Source organism: Festucalex cinctus, chromosome 19, assembly GCF_051991245.1.
Source record: "Festucalex cinctus isolate MCC-2025b chromosome 19, RoL_Fcin_1.0, whole genome shotgun sequence".
NCBI lineage: Eukaryota > Metazoa > Chordata > Actinopteri > Syngnathiformes > Syngnathidae > Festucalex > Festucalex cinctus.
In genome coordinates, this window is record NC_135429.1 from 849,234 (window position 1) to 871,192 (window position 21,959).

At 42.2% G+C, this 21,959-nt stretch overlaps 2 protein-coding genes across 3 annotated transcripts in view; one reads left to right on the top strand and one right to left on the bottom strand.

The window, feature by feature from the left end:
• gatad2b (GATA zinc finger domain containing 2B) overlaps positions 1–12,995 on the bottom strand; it is a 46,014-nt gene extending 33,019 nt beyond the window's left edge. Inside the window, exon 1 of the mRNA XM_077506356.1 lies at positions 12,862–12,995. The gene's annotated coding sequence lies outside the window, so the exon portion shown is untranslated. The remainder of the gene's footprint in view (positions 1–12,861) is intronic.
• Positions 12,996–16,549: 3,554 nt separating this feature from the next.
• gnrhr1 (gonadotropin releasing hormone receptor 1) lies at positions 16,550–21,642 on the top strand. Of its 2 annotated transcripts, XM_077507456.1 has the most exons (4): positions 16,576–16,722; positions 17,267–17,798; positions 19,626–19,827; positions 20,988–21,642. In XM_077507456.1, exons 2-4 carry the CDS (start codon positions 17,268–17,270, stop codon positions 21,389–21,391), a joined length of 1,137 nt encoding a protein of 378 aa, XP_077363582.1. In that variant the 5' UTR covers positions 16,576–16,722; position 17,267; the 3' UTR covers positions 21,392–21,642. The 2 variants fall into 2 exon arrangements, with proteins under 2 accessions (XP_077363583.1, XP_077363582.1); XM_077507457.1 differs by lacking the exon at positions 19,626–19,827 and having other exon boundaries at positions 16,550–16,722.
• The last annotated feature ends 317 nt before the right edge of the window (positions 21,643–21,959 follow it).

Below are 21,959 nucleotides of genomic sequence, written 5' to 3' on the forward strand. Positions count from 1 at the left end.
GCACACCTTCCACCTACTGCTCAGACACAACGATGCTCTTTATTTAACTAGACAACAGCTCATTGTGGGCGTTGCTATGACAACTAGTCGTCTATTTTTAAGCGGTGCCACTAATCAATTCCTGCTCTGCTGTCGCCTGAGGGGTGGGGGCGTGCATGCATGTGAGGGTGCTGATGGGGGGAGTGGGGGGGGCAGTGGCAAAAGGGGAGGAGGGAAGGCGGGAAGGAGGAGGGGTGACGGTGAAGTTGGAGACAAAGAGCAGAGGAAGTGAAAGAAGCCGAGCGTCTGGGATTTATCTCATACCGACACACAGCAGAGGTCTTCATCCACGTCGCAATCCGACACAGTCGAAATCATCCGGTCGACGAATCAATTAGCCGCAGCCGCTAATCTGATGGCCGTTTTGATCACGCGTTCACAATTCAGACACTTTAGTCCGAATGTGGTTTGATCTCGCCGGCGTAATTTGCTGCATCTCCTCCTTTGTTCCTTGTTTACTCCAAGACTGATCAAGTGACAAACTGCTCGCTATTTCAATTATTCATTGGCTGCGGACTGAAAAGAAAGCACCAAATCAAGCTCAGCACCTCTTGCCATGAACAAACAAATTAATAGGCATCGACCACCACAACATTACACCAGGAGGTTTTTTTTCTTTGTTTGTTTGTTTTTTGCAGATTTTCCGGTAGTGATCCTCAAGTTTATTTTTCATCACTTAACACTTGAACAATTAACTAGTGATAGACCGATATGGTTTTCTCAAGGCCGATACGATACAGATTATTAGTAGTCAAGGAGGCCAATAACCACCGATATTTTGAATCTTCTTTTGAATTCACGGTATCGATACCCGCCAGGGCGAACGGTACCAGTATGGTCGTTTTATGAACAGTACCTAGAAATTTGAAGAAAAAAAAAAGGACACACTGAATAACTTGCTTCCTTTATTACTGTATTTTTGGAATGTGATTTTTTTTGTTTGTATTTGTTTCTATGCTGGCCCTTTATGTGAAACTTAGCCTGGGACTACCTTTAGCAACAAAGCTAAGGGGTTAATCATAAATCCAGACGAGCTACTAGTTGCACTCCTCCAGTCTTTTATAATAATAAATGCCAATATAATTCACCAAAATAAAACTTGAAAAATACTTTGGCAAATGTACAGAAAACCCAAATTGGTCAGCGACTTTAACAGTTTCCGATGCCATATCTCCTTTCAAGAGAAACAAAATACCTGGAGCAACTTCCACCGGACAAATAATGGCTTGTCACTAAAACAGCATCCATGAAACTAACAGCGGCTCAGTTCAGGCGGTGGAGTGGGCCTGTCAAAGTCTTCTTTATTTTGGATCTTATTCTTTAATAGCAAGCACGATACTGAACTCCTGATGCCGTGTCACTTCCTCTCCCTTACATTGCAGATACCTTGAAGGGAGAAGAGTGATATATAAATCATTGGCACCACCAATCACACAGCAATCAATTTTATGCTGTTTTCAATGTAAATACAGTATTACAGCAATACCTGGTTACCTTTCTTTCATTTTGTGGAAATATACTTTTGCACTGCTTTCTATAAACTGAAAAAGTAGGCTGACACTTGCTTGCGAAAGACTACACATTGTAAAAGACTAAATGTACTCGTACAACATAGCGTAACGACTGTGAAAACGACGGAATGCAGAAAGACGGTTACTTCAAGTTTTATTTTCGGCAGTGACAGATTTTGAATAGCTGCTGTATCGTAATATTGTCTGACGGGACTTTGGCCCATAAAACAACAGTAATGGCAACATGCTTTTGAGATACTACTGTCAAAGTGCCCTTGAGCACGGCACCGGACCCACCACCAATCCCAAGAGGCAACACTGTTGAAATGAATCAGTGCAGTGCAGTGGTGCCTATCTATCTATCTATCTCAAATCATCTTTCCCTATTGGAATGAACAGAAGTCCCATTAATCTGTTCCAGGACCCCAAAAATTACTATAATAGCTAAACTTGTTTTTTTAGACCTTCTATAGCATTTTGTGTTGTGTTTTGGCATTAAGCTAGCTGAAAGGCAGAATTAATTGCAGCGTCCATTTGTCTGAAAATGTGAAATGCTGGCTTTAAGAAAAGTTTGTGTCCAAGGATCTTTCTAAAGTTGCAATTGCAAAGCAAAGCATATATCGCTGCACCGGATAGCAAATTATAGGACATGCTTCTATCATTTGTGAATGATACAAAAATTTAGGCGCTTCAGTCTTCCTCGTTGACTTCCAATTCAGCATGATCGGTCTCTCCCGAAACAATTCTTTCTACGATTTTCAAGACAAAGGCATCACTCTCAACCCAATGCCAGCGTAGTCAGTCAATTACCACAACAACTTGTCTTGCACAGCCAGCCACATTAGCTCACCACTAAATGTGCAAGCTCTGCTCCCCTGATAGTCATGTGATGTGCTCACTGCAGGTTGTACTGGTCTTTTGAGGGCCCTTTCACCTGAGAATGCCCAGGTGAAAAATAGGACTGCATCTATTGAATTTACACTTAACCTTGTTCACAGCTTACTGTAGAAATAATACAGCTATTCTATTGTCCACTGTGAACACAATATAATCCCAATCCAATGCTGACAGCCAGCCCTTTTCATTGCAGATGTTTTCAGAATCCTCAAAAGTGATATCAGGATAAAACAATGGATATAAGACAATAACTGAGTTTTTATCACTGTAAACAAGTAGTATACATACTGCAAGTCATGTGGAATGGGCATATTTCAGTTGCTATGAACAATAACAAAAAAAGATGTCATAACATGGACAAGTACTTATACTCGTTCTCTTAGAACTACATGACAGATTTTTGTATCAATGCCATTTGTAAATGGCATTTTGCATTTTTTTTAAAGCTATGTGTTTGGTTAAACTGTACGTCATTCACTTTGCGTGTTTACATTTTCAGTAAACTTCAAATGGAGTATCAATAAAGTCAAGACATCTTCTCAAAGATCTCTCAGTCAAGATGCAGCTAGTGTTGTCACAAATACCAAAATTCAGACTTAAATGAAGTACATTGAGACCAAAGATAAACATTGACTGATTCCATAATGGAGGCAGTACTATCCAAAACTACTACAGTGCAATGGCGCTCCTATGAATCATTATGCAACTCAGTGTGTCACTTCCTGCACTACATATCACTTACTACTTGTATTGAAGTGGAGAGAAATGAATGCAGACAAAAAAAGAATGTAACCACAGACAAAAGTAAGTCATGTGCACAGTGGAAGTATAAAATCTTTCCTTATATAATCAATAAGCCTTTCGTTTCCTACAATGAATTACCTTTATGAAGAACAGCCAAGAGTATGCATGGTCGTCGTATTGTCAGACAATAGAGGTATGTGTGGCGAGAGTATCGTGTTGCCTTAAGGGGGGAGGGGGGGGGGGGTGTACAGATGTAATTTTTTGACAATTTATTTGTTTTTGCCTAGAGACAGAGAGTGCAGTCAAAACGCACTGAACCAGTTTAAGCCGGTTTGTAACCTCAGGGTATGGAATCATCTCTTAATACGTAGCTGTTAGTGGTCAGGTCGTCACACGGAGAGGGGGGGGGGGGGGGGGCAAGGGGTGGGGGGCAAAGGGGAGGAGCAGTGGCCCTGTGTGTTTTCATAGCAGAAAGAGGAAAATCTCTTCCTTGAAGAGCTGGCATTTTGACAGAGGAGGGAGAGCAGAACTTCAGACCACAGGGTGGGGCATTCACTGTTTCACCAGCCAAATGAGAGGGGGAAAAAAAAAAAAAGAAAAGAAAGAAAGAAAGAAGCAGCGGGAACATGAGACATTTAGTCAGAGCGAGGCACTCTGAGGTAGCGTAGATATCTTAAAATAGGGCTGAATGTGGTGGCCAATAGGACTATCAATATCCTGCAGAGATACAAATATGTCACACGCAATCCGTATACGTAGTACAAAAAAAAGACAATGCCTCGCACACACGACACGAACCTTTGATAGGCACTGCGCTTGTATGTTTACACGTTGGACAGAGGTTAACATTTCTGTGGATTTGTGAGCAAAAAATAGCAACAATGGGTGGATTAACCTGGGACATTTTGAAAGTTATGGAGCAAACAGAAGACGGAGACAAAAATTTTCGTGAACAAACGAGTTGGTCAATTTGCTCCCATCTCTTTTACTGGATTTTAACTGATTTATTTTGCAAGGCCCACAGAATATTGTGTTCTGCTACTGCTATAAAAACATGGAACCTACCAAAACAAATATGAGTCTCCTCTTTTATAAAAAAAAAAAAAAGTATTTCTGATTCCAGCAATTTGCAGCAATTAGCATTAGAATATAACTAAGTTTCATCATAATTCACAAATCTGTTTTAAACTGTGGGGAAAACAGCTTGTTTGCAACATGGTCCTACTTGATCTCTTATACTCTGCTAGCACCTGCTGGTCGTTTTTATCACTGCTACCATTGCTTCACCCATTCTGTGCAGTTCAGAGGCTGCATCAAAGCCTTCTGTATGCTCTAGCATTAAAAAAAACAAACAAAACAAAACTAAACTAAAAACGTATAAATCTGTCTTTGGAACACTGGTAGTATTTAAAATAGAACGTATTTATACGTTTTTGGGAGAAAATGAGTTAATCTACATTTATATACTCACATGCAGTGGATAGAAAAAGTTAACACATCCTGTTCAAACGCCTGGCTTTTGTGACATTAAATATATAAATAAATTGTAACTTTCTTCTGTTCTCATTGTAAGCGTGTACGCCATGGATGCACGGCACCATACTGCCCCTAAGAGGCCAAACCATATCTTTTTTTGAATTTAAAGATTCACAAAATTTTATTTTCCTCAAAATTCAAGGATACAAATATATCCAATTACTTTTTTTTTCATACCAACACACATTTCCAAATGACAAAATAATTTTTTTTTAAAAATGACAAAATACAATTCCTATTGAACGACAGTGTTTGCCATTTTTTATCATGTGACATGATATCTATGTAATATTCTTCATTAGATTCTAAAACATCAATGACAAAGTGACAATTGGGTATGTAATACGATATTTTGACATACAACTTAAATATGTTTAAATAGTAAATAGCATTTATGTCTTAATGGCCGGCGAAACATGATTTTATTTAGATTTCGAGATTTGGTGAGTTCATGAGTCATGCTTCTGACATGCACATTACATAATTTTCTTGCTTTTAGACCTGCGTGTGTGACTCAACTGAGTGTACAGTTTGAAAAAACATCATCCGTGTTCACTATTATAGTGCAAACAAAAATCTAGCAACGCTGTCTCCCTTCTGATTAAATAGAAATAATTTGGACCAAAATAGGCAGTCTGGACAGCACTTCTCATATTCCATTCCAACACTTCCAAAAAAAAAATAAAAGCCTCTAGATTTAATCTTCAAGTCACAATTGCGCTGATGTCCTCCGGTGTGCAGGAGAGCATTAGGAGGATTTCATTGATACAAGTTGACTGAGGTGACCTTGTGCGGTACCTGGTTAAATGCTGCACAGCAATGCAGCAATGATCTGCACCCTGCTTATTCACCGACTGGATTAGTCATAGCTGCACTGCCGCTGACTGCTGAACCATTTCTACAACTCAAAAAGCCCAGGAGCAAACACTTCCCCACTCACTTGTCGTTTTACCACAGTTAGAATCCGCACCAATCCACGCTTGATTGCTTTATACTCTTTCATTGACATTATACAAAATAATTAGCGCAGAGTAACAGGTATTGTCCTTCTGAATATGAAATGATTCTAATTAAGAGCTTAATGCAGATTTCGAGCTCTGCGTGGAAATCTGTGACGCATTTAAAAAAAAAAAAAAAAAAAAAAAAAAAAAAAAAGAGGGAGAGAGAATGTCCATGAACAGAATTCATTGCTGGATGCAAAAAAAAAAAAAAAAAAAAAAAAAAAATGGGAACGCCAATATCCAGTAAGGCCTGAAAAGTCAAGACTTGGTGGATATTATTAATTGCAACCTGAATATTTTTATCCAGAATCAAAAAGACAGCAGAAAACAGCTAAACTGCTCAAGTGCTTTCCCTATTTGGAATGTGAAAGGTGCCGCTCGTTGTGATGAACCAACAGAGGTTTTGCCAACGTTAGCGAGCTTTTTAAGGCTCATCGAGAAAGCTGTTCTGCAAGCAGCCCACACATTGTGCTCTCATCAACACTTGCTCGTCAGGCACCCAACTGCAGAGACAAGATCCTTTCTTTTGCATTGGGATTGTCCAACCATGCCGTAAAACTCAAGCCGACACGAAGCCACCTAGCTTAACATAACAGCAGCTAAAATGCTGCAATATGATTTGCGATCATGCGTTTGGGTACAGGGGCGAGACATCACCATCTGTATTTTAAATGACGCCCTTTCGCTGTTTTGATTATCCCATTACACAGACAACGATACATTGTCGCCACTACGGCTGTTGCTGGCAGGGACAAGCCATGGGTGACAAATCAGGTTGAGTATTCGACATAACTTCAAGTAGATTTAGATTTTAATAGGGCTGGGTTTAAAAAAAAATTAAAATAAAATATTCTGTGCATTTTGGCCTCTTGGGGGCAGTGTGGAGCCGTGCATCCATGGCGTACACGCTTAAAGTGAGTACAAAAGAAAATTCTATTAAAATAACTCGTTTTTCACACATTGGGAAAAATGTGTGCCTTTGCGTAGTGTTATCTCATCTGTGGGTATGTATAGCCCCAATATTTGTGTGTGGATATTCGTTATTTGAAGGTCGATGCTAACTTCCTGTTGGCATTTGCCAACTTCCTGTTAGCGCTAGGCTAGCGATGTTTTAAAAACTAAGCATGTTTGTATTTAAACATACAGTGGATGTAATTCTTAATGTTGTGCGTTTAGTTTTACAATTAACTCTACCTGAGATGTCATTAAAAAAACTTAAAGGACGTTTAGGGACAACAGAAAAACCAGAATAACATACGCTACACACTTGCTAGTTGCTAATGCTATAAAAGCAAGAGGGTGCATTCAGGGTACTTTCACAGCATTGGAAACTTTGGTATTCTTCAATAACGTTTTAAGGGGAAAATAATCAGCCATTCGGCCCAATTGACAGATTGTTTTGGCCGATGTCTGAAGGCCAATGATCGGCCGATTATAATAGGTGGCCGATTAATCCGGTTCCTCTGTGTACAGCTGAGTAATTCTATCGAAGAATAGGGCTGGGAAAAATAGCTGAATATTATATACTGGTGCGGAAAAATGAGTTGACACAATTTGGAAAGCAACCATTTTAAACAAGAGAGAGGAGGTGGCAGGCGAGAAGGAGAAGGTGAGCTACAGCATGTTTGTGTACGTCCACAGATAACCAGAATGTGTCCATTCATTCCTGAATTGGAGGGAAAATGACAGATTAGCTTTGACATCCGGGTATCCCTGAATATAACAATTGAGGAGATGGGAGCACTCCCTTATAGTCCAGACCTCAAGCAAGTATGGCCAAAATCTGGATAAAAGTGCTTGAGTTGACAAAAAATATTTTAAGAAATGAAAATGCTGATATCAAGATCCTTTGTCATCGTCACTAATGCTAACCACACTGAACTGAACTACACTCAATGAAATTCAACAAAGTATCTTTTTTCCACAGCAAAATGGGACATATGTATTTCTCATATATGTCTAATGTAGAAGCAGCTGACGTGACTGCTTAGATGAGAAGGTGCTTTTGCCGGGTATAGACATCAAGCTTCATCGATGCAACCACTGTAAGAGACTCTCTTGCTGCTATCTGGCCCATTAATTCAGACTCGTGCCTGGCTCCAAATCAGAAGAACATGTTCTAACACCCCCCTCCCTACACTACCCTTTGTCTCACCATATCCGTGTATCCAAATGACCAGAAAATGTCTGCTTTCCTCACTCTTCTCAACAATAGGCTATGGCAACTGCGCAAAACACTAGGGGTGTCACGATTCGCCAACTCCACGATTCGATTTAAATTTCGATTTTGGGGTCACGATTCGATTTTTTTTTCGATTTTTTTTTTTTTTTTTTTCTCCGCTCCCCCACTTTATAACACAGAGGCATATGCTTCTGTAGGCTAAGGCTAGTCTATGATCATTGGTTCTATTCATTGTACAGTAAATCTTATTTCAAAAGATCGGCTACATATAGGTGATGCAATTTCCATATTATTTTTGTGTAAATTTATGTAATATATGATAATTGACATTAGGCAGGAATGATCAAATTCAAAGAATTTATTTACAATATAAAGTTAACCGTCTTGTTCTTACTGAAGTGTAAAATAAAAAATAAAAAAACAAAAACAAAAAGTCACAGTGGGTGCCTGCCATCTATTGACTGTTTTTGGTTACAACAGTGTGCTGTGCGTTCCTCTTAAAATAATGTGCAATGTGCAACAACAACAAAAAATATATTGTATCCAAAGTCATGGAACAAATACAGCCTGAACAAACTATATCCCAACATTTACAGTTGCTGGGCATACTGTAGCGTGGTTCAAGTACACTAATTAAATGTTTGAATCCAGCGTTTTCCAAGGCTGCAGGTCTGCTGCTATAAATAGACCTATGGATCTGGCGTTTCGCGCGAGCTGAAGTGTGTGGAAGTTTCACTGTAAATGAGGATGAAATAGTTGGTTGGACCGTTGTTTTCCCACTTCTAGTTGAATTTGATAAATCTAAATCTTTGTGATGCCTGCGTAAATGTCCCGTCATGTTTGTCGTGTTTCCCGTTGTTACGGCTGGCGGCTCGGGCCATTCAGTTTGAATGCGCCAGCGCGACACTCTGATTGGAGGACTGTGCCAGCGCGACACTCCGATTGGACGACTGTGCCAGCGCGACACTCCGATTGGACGACTGTGCCAGCGCGACACTCCGATTGGACGACTGTGCCAGCGCGACGCTATTGTGTATCCGTGTATTATACCCCTATTAGTTATTGTTTCTCCTCCGTTCTGTCAGTTCTGTCAAATGCGGTTATTATTTGTTCACCTTCCACTTTCACTCCCTTGTCAAACCCCTGCCTGAAATTTCAATTAAAACTACTCAGATGTTAAAGTCGACCCGTGTTTATCTACTCTATATTTTCTGTTATTGTGTTACTTCCCTTCCCCTTGACGAGCCGGGCGTAACACCGTGGCCGAGTACAGTACGCGCACATAGCATATCTTGCAACTGTGGTCTTTTTATCGACAACGTGAACGTTGTCGACATAACTCACCGGGAACGCAAAATGTTTCCAAACTGGTGACGAGAGAAGCAGGAGCGGCTTGAAGCACCATTGCTGTGTCTGTCCGCGCTTGCCATCATGACTGCAGGAGAAGTCAGCTAACAAGTGCCGTTAGCTAGTAGCTGAATGGCTGCGTCTCATTTGCTTTCCTGGGAGGTGGCGGTGGCGGCGGTGGCGGCGGGCGCGGGGGGGGGGGGCATCGAATCGTGTGTCCTCTCTCTATTTCGATGCTCGAAATCGTGACGTAATTTCGATCGATTTCGATAAAAAATCGAAATCGTGACACCCTTACAAAACACAGTTTTAGGTAGAAATAAACATATGATTACAAATTGTGAAAGGGATCCAAATCCTTTGGATTATATTACTTCTTTTTTTTTTTTTAAAGCATGTACTAGATTGTCACTGTGAGTCTCATCTCAAGTAAAGCACTCAGAGACTGCCAACAAACACATCAAGAAAAAATATCTATTTGTTGTTTGCGGTTATTAAAAGCAGGATCCCTTAAAAAACGGACTTGCGCTAGTTCCAGCAAGACACCTGGGGGACACCCTTGCAGCTACTGGAACGCTGCCTGAAACAAACAAATCACTAGGTACCAAATGCGGTACATTTTCCGTTTGGGGTTAGCTACAGTAACACCAGTTTTGCATTCTGTGTATCGCTGACATATTTATCTTGGAAGTGGTTCGCCTATACAAAATACATAAAGATTGCGCAACCTTGTGGTCAGAGGTAACGCACGACCAAGCCCGCCTTACGTGTTTACACAAAACTGGCAAAACGCTAACCCTACCACAGTTTTTTTTGTCTGTCCCGTTTTTACAGACATTTGGTCATTCCATTTCCTCCAATTATCACACTGCTGCTCGCACAACGTTCAATACACCTGCAAAAAAACACACCAATTTGAAAACAAACAGCCAGTTGGAACAAGGTGCGTGAACAACAACAACAACAACAAAGAAGAACAAGCGTCTGCTGTTTTTACTTCTCAGTATGTGGCTGATGGCCATGCTAAGAAGACCATTTTTTATTTCAAATGTGACTGAGGGCAGGCAACAGCAGCAAAGTGGAAACTGTGGAGTATAACGCAGCATCCCCAGCTAAGACACAACACATTTCCCTCTAATTCGCAAGACATCTTTTCTTGGCTTGTTTCACTGACAGCCCAAAAACCCAAAGACATGCAAAGAGGACACAAAAATGAATTGTTTTTGATATTTGATACAGCATTTCCTTATTGAGCCCAAAATGAAAATGGGAACAAAAAGGCACTCACACAGAGTAAGGAAATGAGTAAGTGCTGGGTCTTTCCATTGGATTTGTTGACAATAAAACGCAGAACAATACACTGTGCACAGTGCTACGAAACATGGCGGAAGTCAATATTTTTTCACCTACAAAGAAGACAGGAGTGTGGGCGTACAACGTTTTTTTAGAATACAGCAGATGGAAAACTAATCCAGCATAATTACACTGTATGCAGAGAGTAGAGGAAAAAAAAAAAAAGTCAGGCAACACCTCAAATCTTTTTAGTAAACTCAATGATATCTAAAGTTAAAGTACATTATGTCTTGTATGCATGAAAACTCTGGTTGGAGTGGTTTGCAATTTCAATTGTCTTTCATTCAAATTAAAACTAACAATAACTTTGGGGAATTATAATCCCGAGGCGATGATATATACATTTCAAACAACTTCAGCTCTATTGTTGACTAACAAAGACAGAAAAACATCATGTAGCTAACTTGTGCTTACCATGGATGGGCTAGTTACTTCTAGTACAGAATAGTTATCAAAGATAGTAAACTGTTTAATGTGTTACTTTACAAAATGTGTTAACTTGTTTTTTTGTTTTGTTTTTTAATATTACTGTTAAAAAAAAAAAAAGAGATCTGTGATGTGTGAAACTCAACCAAAGCTAATTGAGAACAATGGTTATCTTGTTTCAACGTAACATTAGCTGAACAAACTACTTTAAAAATGATAACAGTTTGTCACTTAAAATGATTCCGCCCGTTTTTTTCCTAGGAAAATATTTTGCAATTGGAACAAAAGAGATTCACATAAGCAGACTGCATTAGGACTAGCTTGTAGTATTTATAATTACAACAATGACACGGCACTACAAAAGAGTCACATGACATCACATACTAATAGTTCTGATTGTGTAATATAACACTAAATTCTTTAAATAGTGCAAAAAAACACAAACAAACAGGGATGCCAGGGGACCCTGAGCTGGGAAGAGGAAGAGGAAAAGACTCCATCATTGAGAATACTACAGTTCATTCACTCTTCTCAACAGCAGGAACCATTCATTCATACAGACCAACTATCACCGTGTGAGCAAAAGGGCCGAGTTTATCAAGTTCTGGTAGCTTCTATTTCGGGACCAAAGGTTGTGGGACTGCTTTAAATTGATAAGGAAGTGACAATTTGTCAAGGGGAGCCCTGATGTTCAAAAAGAGCAGCTGGTAGGAAATGATAGTATGCTATTTTCTAAAACGGCGCAATGGGGGTACAAGAGCGTGACAAAGCAATGACAATCATCTTGTAGATGTCAACTAGATGTTTTTCTGACTTACATTAGCTACGATAGGCCAATCTTGTCAAAACTGTCTTTGCCATACAAAACTCACATGTGGCCTAACCTGTGATCTCAACGTGCGTTTTTGCCTCAAAAATAAAAGTTGTAAAGTTTACAAAAGTGATCTTTATATTTTATAAGCAGCTACGTGACTGGGGTAAATGTTGGGGAGCGGCAGCAGAGGTGAAGTGATAGCTGCATTAAAGTGCACAATAATGGGCAGACTACATTTAATATTGATTCCATTTTGGTCTCTAAAGCCACATCTACCTTAGTTTATCCGCCACTCTGGGAACAAATCAACCCCTCGGCCCGAATCATTCATCGCTTGCCCCCTTACAGTAAGATCCTGGTTACGCTGTCAGGCGCCAGGCAGCCATTTAGGTGCATATGAAGCCAGTTGAGTCTCCACGTAAATGGCTGATACATTTCGTATTTTTTTCTCCCCCTTCCTAATTGCTGAGAGCCATCAGCCGCCGCCGGCCTCCTCCCCAGCGCGTTTAATCCGCCACTTCAAGCTGCTTTACCTCCATAAAACCATTCGAACGCCTCACATCATCCCGGTGCTCTTTAAACGAGCATTAAGAAGTATTTGCGGGATCCGGGCTCCGGTTAACCCCAAGAGACTCAGCATCAAACAATGAAGAGGACTGGAGGCATTCCGTTTCTATCACAAAGCAATCAACATCTCTCTCAAAACACTTGGTTTTGTTTTTTGGGTTTTTTTTTTTCCCGGTGGTGTTAAAACGTAAACCGTCCACACGCTATGTTCAAGCTAATGAGCAAGACATTTGAATAAACAACGGTTCGAGACGACGGCTGCCGCACGTCAGTGTCAAGCCGCATCAATTAATAGCAAAGCAAAGCCGCTCTATTGTCTATCAGCATAAGCACCGGTAGCACAACGACATAACAACAAGCCGTCTTGCCGCCACAATCCCGCCGTTGTCATTTCAAAACGCCTCCTGCTCGGAGCCCAGGCCGCGTTCGCATCCTCGGTCTCACCTGCGTCTCGCTTTCGCCTCAGTGTGCACCGTCTCCGGGTTCGCGGTCCCGTCCTGACGCGCTGCTGCGGATACTCACCACCAGTCCCCGGCACCGGCAGGCGGCACTGAGCCGATGATTGGGCCTAGCAGACGATCGCCCCCACCGTGCATCCCGAGAGACAGCTCATTGGTCAGCCCCTCACGCCGTGTGGCCCAGACAGGCCTCTGACTGGTCGGTTTTTTTGTGAGGTTGACTCTAGGACAGAGCTGATTGGTTGTCCGACGCGTGTCGGTGGCGGCTTCCGGACATGTGATTGGTTATTAATTTCCGCGGCGGAGTCAGTGAATCCATTGATTGGTTGATAGTAATGTTGTTGTCTGCGTCTGAACCGAGAGCCATGTTAACTTAAGGAGCGAATGACAGTACGTACTATTCATTGTCGGAATCGGATTTGAATATTTACTCAATTTTCGCATTTTTTTTCACCTTCGCAATTTAAACTTACCGCGTTGAGTAGTTCGAGCGATGAGCGACATATGTTGAAATAATAATAATGATTTATTTTTAATTTCCCCCAAATGAACGCATGTGCATGACAATGACCTAAGAAAGGACACGCTTACGTATATGACAGCAGTGAAGATGGATGACAACACCGTTAGCGCAATCCAAATTCATTTCTAGCATTTCCATCTCTCGCAGAACTACGTAATCCCTGGAAATCACGTCAGTCTGTGATATTGAGAGGCATCGTTTGCTAAAGTTAGTTCGTTTGAATGTGGACGTTGTCGCTGAACAAAGCATCATACGTGACCACCTAACCTTGACAATTAACGTCTTCGGAAAGCGTATACTGTACTGTGTAGTTCCCTTTCCTTATTTTCGGATGCAGCGAGAATGATAATTTAGCTTTACATAATGTGCCCAACAGAATGCATAACCAACTAAGTGCCTGTGGACATCCTGACCTACTTTGCACATTGGAATATTAATTATTTATAATAAAATTATTGACAGAGTGCATAATATTACGTACAAGTAATCTCGCGTTTGACCGTCTCCAGGATCAACAAACTGCGAATATATTGTTACAATAACGGCCGAATAAAATACACACATGGCTCGTTCGTCACTTTGGAGCAAAGTAACTTACGTGCACTGCAACAAAACGAACACAAAGCGACCCCAAGTGGACAAATACAGTACTTGTATCAAACGGTCACAACAATGTAGGACAGTTTGAGAGCTCAGTGTTGTTGGGCAAGTTACTTACAAAATGTAACATTCCATATTACCAGTTACTTGTATTTGAAAGTAAGATGTTTCTTTACAATATTACCATCTGCGTAGAGTAATGCGTTAACTCAAGTTTAAGTAACTTTTAAGTTACATATTATTGTCAAGAATTTTTGACTTCCCCCTTTAACGTGAGTACGACGTGAGGAAATCCCACATGGGTGAAATCTTAGCCGTGTCTTCGAACATCTAACCTGAATAACAACGATGTCGGCGAGCTTCTCAACCAAATTGCAAACTTGCAGGCGTCTCCATCAACGTCAACATGGAGGTCTGGTGAGAAAACGGATTGACAGTCTTGATTGGGACTGTTGCATAGATGGAAAGCGTGTTAAATCGGACTCACAACGAGTTTGCGGCGTCCTTGACCTCCTTGCTGAACACAGGTGACCTCTTGAAGAGGAAGACGTGCCTTTTTTTCACCCGTCTGGGGCTCAGCGGCTTTTGGACTCCACATTTCGATGGAGTCATGGAGGATGAGCTCGCCTTGTGACTCGATGTCCTCATCAAAAATCTGAGTGAGGTCAAAAGGGAATGTAAGCAAATGACACCTCAACAATGAATGAATTGTGTTCTTCCTGTCCGTCTTCTGTCACCTTGCAGCAGTGAGAGAATGCTTTGGAATGTTGAGCGTCACCTCCAGGGCATCCTTGACCTCGTGTTCCTCTTCATCACTGCAGATTAGCAGCTCCTAAAAAAAAGAAGGTGTAAATAAAAAAATAAATACATAAATAAATAGCAAACCATTTTCTCTGATGACTTTTTTGGAACATTCTTGGCATTCTCTCGATGAGCTTCAAAAGGTGATCACCTGAAAGGGTTTTCCAACGGTCTTTAAAGAGTTCCCAAAGGTAAGAATGCCAAAAGTATGCAAAAATGTAACCAGAGCAAAGGACGGCTATATTGAAGAATCTTGAATATGAAACATGTTTTCGGTTATTTCACCTTTTTTTTTTGTGAGTACATAACTCCACATCCGTTCATACATATTTTGATGCCTTCAGTGAGAATCTACAAAGTGATCAGTCATGAGAATAAAGTCAATACATTGGATGAAAGAAAATGTGGCCAAACTTTTGGCCTGTACTGTACATAGAAACAAATTCATGAATTTACTTCACAGGGTTTTTAAACAGGAAGTCGACCCAAAAATATTCTTTCAAATAACATATTGCATGTGGCCCCATTAGTCTTAACACGGAATTCTGCATTTGTGGAATACGAATTAAGCAGGAAAATCCACCTGGGTATCAGTCTCAGGGGGCGGCCATTTTGACACTTGCCATCATGTCTCGAAGGTGTGCGTGCCCATTTTGGGCCAACAGGCTCCCTCATTTCACAATGGCGCAATTGAAAAAAAATCTGAGGTGGCACCAGTGCAACCAAAGTCGAAGCACTTTTTGATTTAACTTTAATAAATACGTTAAAAAAATAAAATAAAAATAAAAATCCCTGTACGCATGCATGTTTGCGTGTTGATTTGAAAATGTGTGTTGCACAGTCATCGCTTTAAAAAAAAAAAAAGTGTACTTTAAATGTGTTTAAAGCATGTGGGAGTGGTAAAATTACTAAAAGACATTTTTATGAATCAGTATGATCTCTCTATGTCACAGATATTTACCAATTGTGAATTGGTCGAAACAGAGACAAATTAGGATTCACTGAATAATGATGATAATAATAATAATAATAATAATAATAATAATAATAATAATAATAATAATAAATTGTTTACCTTTAGCAGCATCTCGGACAGGTAAATCTGCATGAAGTCACACAAAAGTTCACTTGAGCTTCTTTTAGAGTTAAAAATAAACAAACTCCCATCAGGCTCCATCTCAATCAGCTCTGCAATGATGAACATCTACAAAAACGTGAAACAAGGCACCGAAATCTTGCAAATGTATTTTTGCATCAGCCAATTGAAACCACAATCTGCTTTAGTTGAAGTGAATAAAGCCTCGCCTCGAGTGTTGAACTGCATTTGCAACTTGACAAATCGTACGATGAATCACTTCCACTTTTTTTTGGCGTGCAGACTTTCTTTTTGTTGACTTTATGGGTGCTATCCCTCAACTTGACCTCTGACCCCAGAGCTGTGGCAGGAATGATGCCTGGTTGGCGATGCTTACGCTGAAAAACGAGAGACAGAAATGACTGCCCATTTGTCTTACTGGAAATCTGCGTCAATGAATCTGTTGAGCGAAGCAACTTTTTGAAGTACTTTTACTTGAATCGGCTTTTGACGACCACTCAAAATTCCTGGAAATTCCCCACGACATCTCATGTGTCACACACGTTGCTCAGACTGCAGCAGTCGCCACGTCACGCGGCCCAATTAACCAATCGGAATCGATCCGGCTTCTCTTTCCTCACTGAATTCGCAAGAAGGCACAGAACGTGAGCTTGCAAGGCTGGCAGAATGAAGATGGGAAGGCGTGATTTCGCAAAAACCGCGAGACTAGCACAGGAGAGCGAAGAGAGCAAATGATGCTTCAGCACGTCGCAGCTCCTCTCTGGATTCTTCAGGGCTTGGACGGCACCTCGTCATCACTAAATTCAGAAAGATTCGATTCCAGCCAGGTAAGAATATTGCGGATTGTACTGACGATGTTCGTTTTGATGGCTGCACAAGTAATGCAGTTCAATCCGTGGACGTCCTAAAAGTATAATAATAAAGCGGAGAAGTTACTGAATTGCTTTGTAGTTCAGTAAAACGTGCGTGCACGCGTGTGATTCGTGAGATTTATTGATGTATTCAGATGTGCTATATTGCAGACAGAGTGATTTCTTTTGGCGCATTAGGACTTCTCGCAGTTCACCACAAGAGGGCGCTATTGCACCGCTGTTATTTCTCGGCCGGTAACCCGACAAATGGCTTCACATATAGGCTACGAATTCAACATCAATTTGTCTTCCAGACATTGAGTTATTGTTTTCAGTCATCTTGTAAGAATTTGAAAGAGTCTCATAGTGGATTTGGGGCTCTTCGAGTAATTTAATTGGATGTTGACCATATTGTTGATGTTTGAATGTAAATGTGCCTGCTTTATGCTATCTATCCATCCATCCGCATTGTTTTTACAACCTGCTTTTGATTGAATTGTTTGAAATGTCCGACTTCCAGGATGGCCGCCGGGAACCTTTCAACGTGGCTTTCCACCCCTGCGTATCCTCCCTTCAACAGCTCTGCCCTTCCTCCGTCCAACGCCAGCCGGCCGCCCTGGGACGCGCCGGCCTTCACCGTGGCCGCCCGCTGCCGCGTGGCCGCCACGCTGGTCCTCTTCGTCTTCGCCGCCCTCAGCAATTTGTCCGTGTTGATCAGCGTGCGCTGGGGCCGAGGTTATCGGCTGGCGGCGCACCTGCGGCCGATCATCGCCAGCTTGGCGTCGGCCGATTTGCTGATGACGTTCGTGGTGATGCCCCTGGACGCCATTTGGAATATGACGGTGCAATGGTACGCGGGGGACATGATGTGCAAGTTGTTGTGTTTCCTGAAACTCTTTGCCATGCATTCGGCAGCGTTCATATTAGTTGTGGTGAGTCTGGACCGATATCGTGCCATTCTTCATCCTCTGGATTCCCTGGATGCCGGCCTGAGGAACAAACGCATGTTGCTGCTCGCCTGGACACTCAGCCTGTTGCTGGCATCGCCACAGGTAAACCGTTTTTACGACAAGCGAGATTGTTGAGGATTTTGCTTTGCTTTGCAAAAATATCCGAATGAGGCCTCCAAGTTGTTGACAACGCATCACGTCTTCGTGACAACGTGTACTATTGATTACTTCGCAAAACAAAAGTTGATCCAGAAATCAAAGTATTATTCACGCCGAACAAATCTCTGGCCTCCAGGCGAGATGACGTATCGGATATCTGTAAAGGTTCAAGCCGAGACACTTGGCCTCTGCAGCCTAAATTTGTTCCCCGCAGTCGCCTCCGTGAAGCAGAGGAGCTAAAAATAGTGCGAGCGAGCGAGCAGCTTGTTGACGCTGGGACCTGATTGATAGCAGGGAAAGGTGGCGAATGGGCTGACCGGGAGCTTGCTTGCATTTGGCTTTGCTGTCTGAATAAGCGAGACCGCAAGCACGAGAGTTAAACAATGCGCTTGACGACCCCATGACATTGTGATGGTCCATTTCCAACCGGCAGAAAAGCCATTTCACCATGATAACACTGTTGTGCCTCCATCAAATTTGACTCATTTTGGCCCAAATCAATCACATATAAAAACGAGAAATTGCGCGGGAATGCTGAAAGCAAATTGAGAGATGAATGATGAAATTATAAGCTCCGGGTTACTGGACTTTGATGCAGCCTATGACCTGAGGAGGTCGCTTAAAAGCAATGGTAGTTATTACAAAAAACGGCCAGCAGGTGGCAGCAGAGTATAAGAGAGCAACCAGGGCCATGTTGCAGCAAGTTCTTTTCCTCAGTGTTTTCAACAAATTTGTGAATAATGAAGAAACATGGCTCTGGTTTAATGCTAATTGCTGCAAAACGGAAACAGATTCAAATCAACTTTTTTTTTCCTGCTGAAAGAAGAGACACGAATCTTTCTTGGGGCGCTGGGCGGAGGAGTTGAACCCTCACCTGCCTTCGATGCCAGTTGGCTTCCCCGCCTGGGAGACCACGTTTGTTTGTGTGCGTGTTTGTGCGAGTGGGTGAAAAAAAAAGGTTCAGTGCTGAAAATAGATAGCCGACTCTTGCCTTTGGAATTGTTGCACCCCCCATTAACTCTTTTACTGCCACACGTTATCAAAGAAAAACTTTGATATGACAGAGGCTTTGATCATTGACAAAAAGTGATACAATGCTTCCATCTGCTGGCCATAGTTTAGAGCGTTTTAGATTCCACAACCCATTGACCAGGCAGCGCTGCAGTTAGACGTTGCACTGAGAATAAAAAAAAAAAAAAAAAATTGTTGACGTTATTTAACGTTTATGGCAATATACGTCGTGATTTTACTGATGGTTATTAAACGTTTTTGGCGGTCAAAGAGTTAATAAGTAAAACGAGCTCTTTACCAAGATTGTTGTCTTTACAGGAGTGGATGAGATTAGCGCGTTGTCGCTTGTGCTCAAGTGATGCAAAAAGGTTGCGGGTCCGATCCTCAAGTCTCCTATAAGCATGTTTGAAGTCCGATTTGCTGCGATTGGATTTGTTGAGCTGAAGCGCTGAGGCTAGTTGCTGTTTTGTGCACTGCACTTCTTCTCTGGATGGCTCAGAGGGTGACACTCGACTAAGATATTTTCATTGTTGATTTGAGCTTCGACATGTAAGATGATCATCATAATGTACAAGTGGTGCATTAAAAGCATTTGCTGCATTACAGCACAACAAAGAACTGTTGGCTTCAAAGTTCTTTGGCGTTTGCGTGAGCTAAACAAAAGCCACTTTTGTTTACTTGCAAACAAACGGCGACTAACAATCAGCGTTTACCTGTGCCTGCATGCACGCGTCATCTTGTCACTCTCCTCATCCTCAGCTTTTCATCTTCCGGGCCATTAAGGCAGACGGAGCCGACTTCACTCAGTGCGCCACCCACGGCAGTTTCCGGCACCGCTGGCAGGAGACGGCGTACAACATGTTTCACTTTGTGACGCTGTACGTCTTCCCGCTGCTTGTCATGACCTTCTGCTACAGCAGCATCCTCGCCAAGATCACTGGGCAGATGCGCAACAGCAAAGGTGTGTGGAAGTTGGCACATGGAACGCAGCCAATGGATGACGAAGAATTCGTCAGCTTGTACTTACAAGCTAATTTCTGTGGTTAGGATGTGTGCCTCATGGCTGACATGTTCCACGTCTGAATCTCTGCTCAGACCTTTGTGTGACGTTTGCATATTGTGCGATGATCGAACCACCATGAGTGCTTATGATGTCCCTGACTCTGAATTAAAACAACACAAGTCAGCGTTGAGTTATTTTCTGCCAAACAGCTGTGCAAGTTTGACATTTATTTAAAAATGCATTGATGACCTTCAACGAGACTGCGATACCAAAATAAGCAATTATTCTCAGAGCGTATCATTTTTATATGCTTACTTTCAGTTTAATTCATGCTTAACTCATTTGCTCCCAAAAACGTATAAATACGTTCTATTTTAAATATCATACTTCCAAAGACGTATTTATCTGTTTTTTTTATTTTTATGCTTGATCATACAGAAGGCTTTGATGCAACCTCTGAACTGAAGAGAATGCTTCAAGCACTGGTAGTTATTACAAAAACGGACAGCAGTTGCTCAGGTCTCAGGTAACAACCAATCACAGTGCAGCTTCAGTCAACAAGTGAGCTGTGATTGGTCGCTGCCTGAGCCTTAGCAACTGTGATGTCATCTTCAGTTGACAGCAAGTGGCAAAATGGCCGCCCCATGAGATGGGGCTCGGCTCGACAGAACGGAACTAAGCGTGACGTGACAGGACAGGACAGGACAGGACAGGACAGGACAGGACAGGACAGGACAGGACCGAACTTGCCTTAACACGGCGTGACTGTAGCTTGACAACATCCAGCATGACCCACATAACACCAGCAATGCAGCCACACCGACTGGACAAACACAACAGACTATATACACCAACACTAATGACCTAAAGTGACACACCTGGGGGGCTGAGGGCAGTGATTGGTCACACGCTGGGAAGGGAAGACACACTCAGGTGGGCGTGGTTAGACGTAACGAGACAAGGGAAGAAACGGGCACTACATGACAAAACCAACAACCACAGACAAACAAACACATGAAGTCAGTCATATGTCCATGCAGTGCTTTCGCTCACTTGTCACTGTGTCACGTGTGCAAGATCTTTAGTGAAGGTCAAACTGACCGTTTCGATGTCCGCAGATGGTGAGCGATGCCTGCGCCGGAGTGGCAAGGACAAGATCCCCAAAGCCCGCATGAAGACCCTGAAGATGACCATCGTGATTGTCAGTTCCTTTGTCATCTGTTGGACCCCGTACTACATCCTGGGGATCTGGTACTGGTTCCAACCAACCATGATCGAGCACACTCCGGAGTACGTGCACCACGTGCTGTTCGTCTTCGGCAACCTGAACACGTGCTGTGACCCCGTCATCTACGGCTTTTACACCGCCTCCTTCCGGGCCGACCTGGCCGACGTGATGGCGTGCAGCAGACGCAACAGAAACGACTCGCCGCGCTCCGTCCTTGCAGCCAGAAACGCCGGCGCCGCTGCCGGCGAGATGGAATCGGACCTGAGCTCCAACCCGCACAGCGCCAACCCTTGAACGACAGCGGGACTTTTGTTTGGTTTGTTTGTTTTTGTCTGGTTGCCTTGAATGTCTCTTGAGGAATAATCAAGGGAATCTTTTAAGATTAAGAAGACCTCCAGTCACGGTAAACACTTTAACTTCTCAGACACAACTGAATATGCTGCAACATAAATGTTCAACGAATGTACACTTGGTGAGCCAAAGTATTGGAACACCTGCGCTTATTGTACACGTACTGCAAACCGAGAAAAAGAAGAGCTCGTTTTCCATCTTCTCGTTACATGTACCGGACTTCACTCTTCTGGGAAGACTTTGCAAATGTGAAGTTTCTCAAAATTCTTTTTTTAACGATGCTTAATTGCTTACCAGTTTGACATTTCCCAACACGAGACAAAAAGCAGAGAAGACACTTCAGTTCAAGGCTCGCGAGGGAGACGATTCACTTCTGCACTCGCTAAAAGAATCCTCTCCTCACCCTCTCTTTTTATTTGGTTTCCACGCCCCTCGTTCCATGGGTGTTACGACCCTAATAATGCAAAACAGAGTTGGAACACAGTGTGCAGTATTCCGACAGTCATGAAAT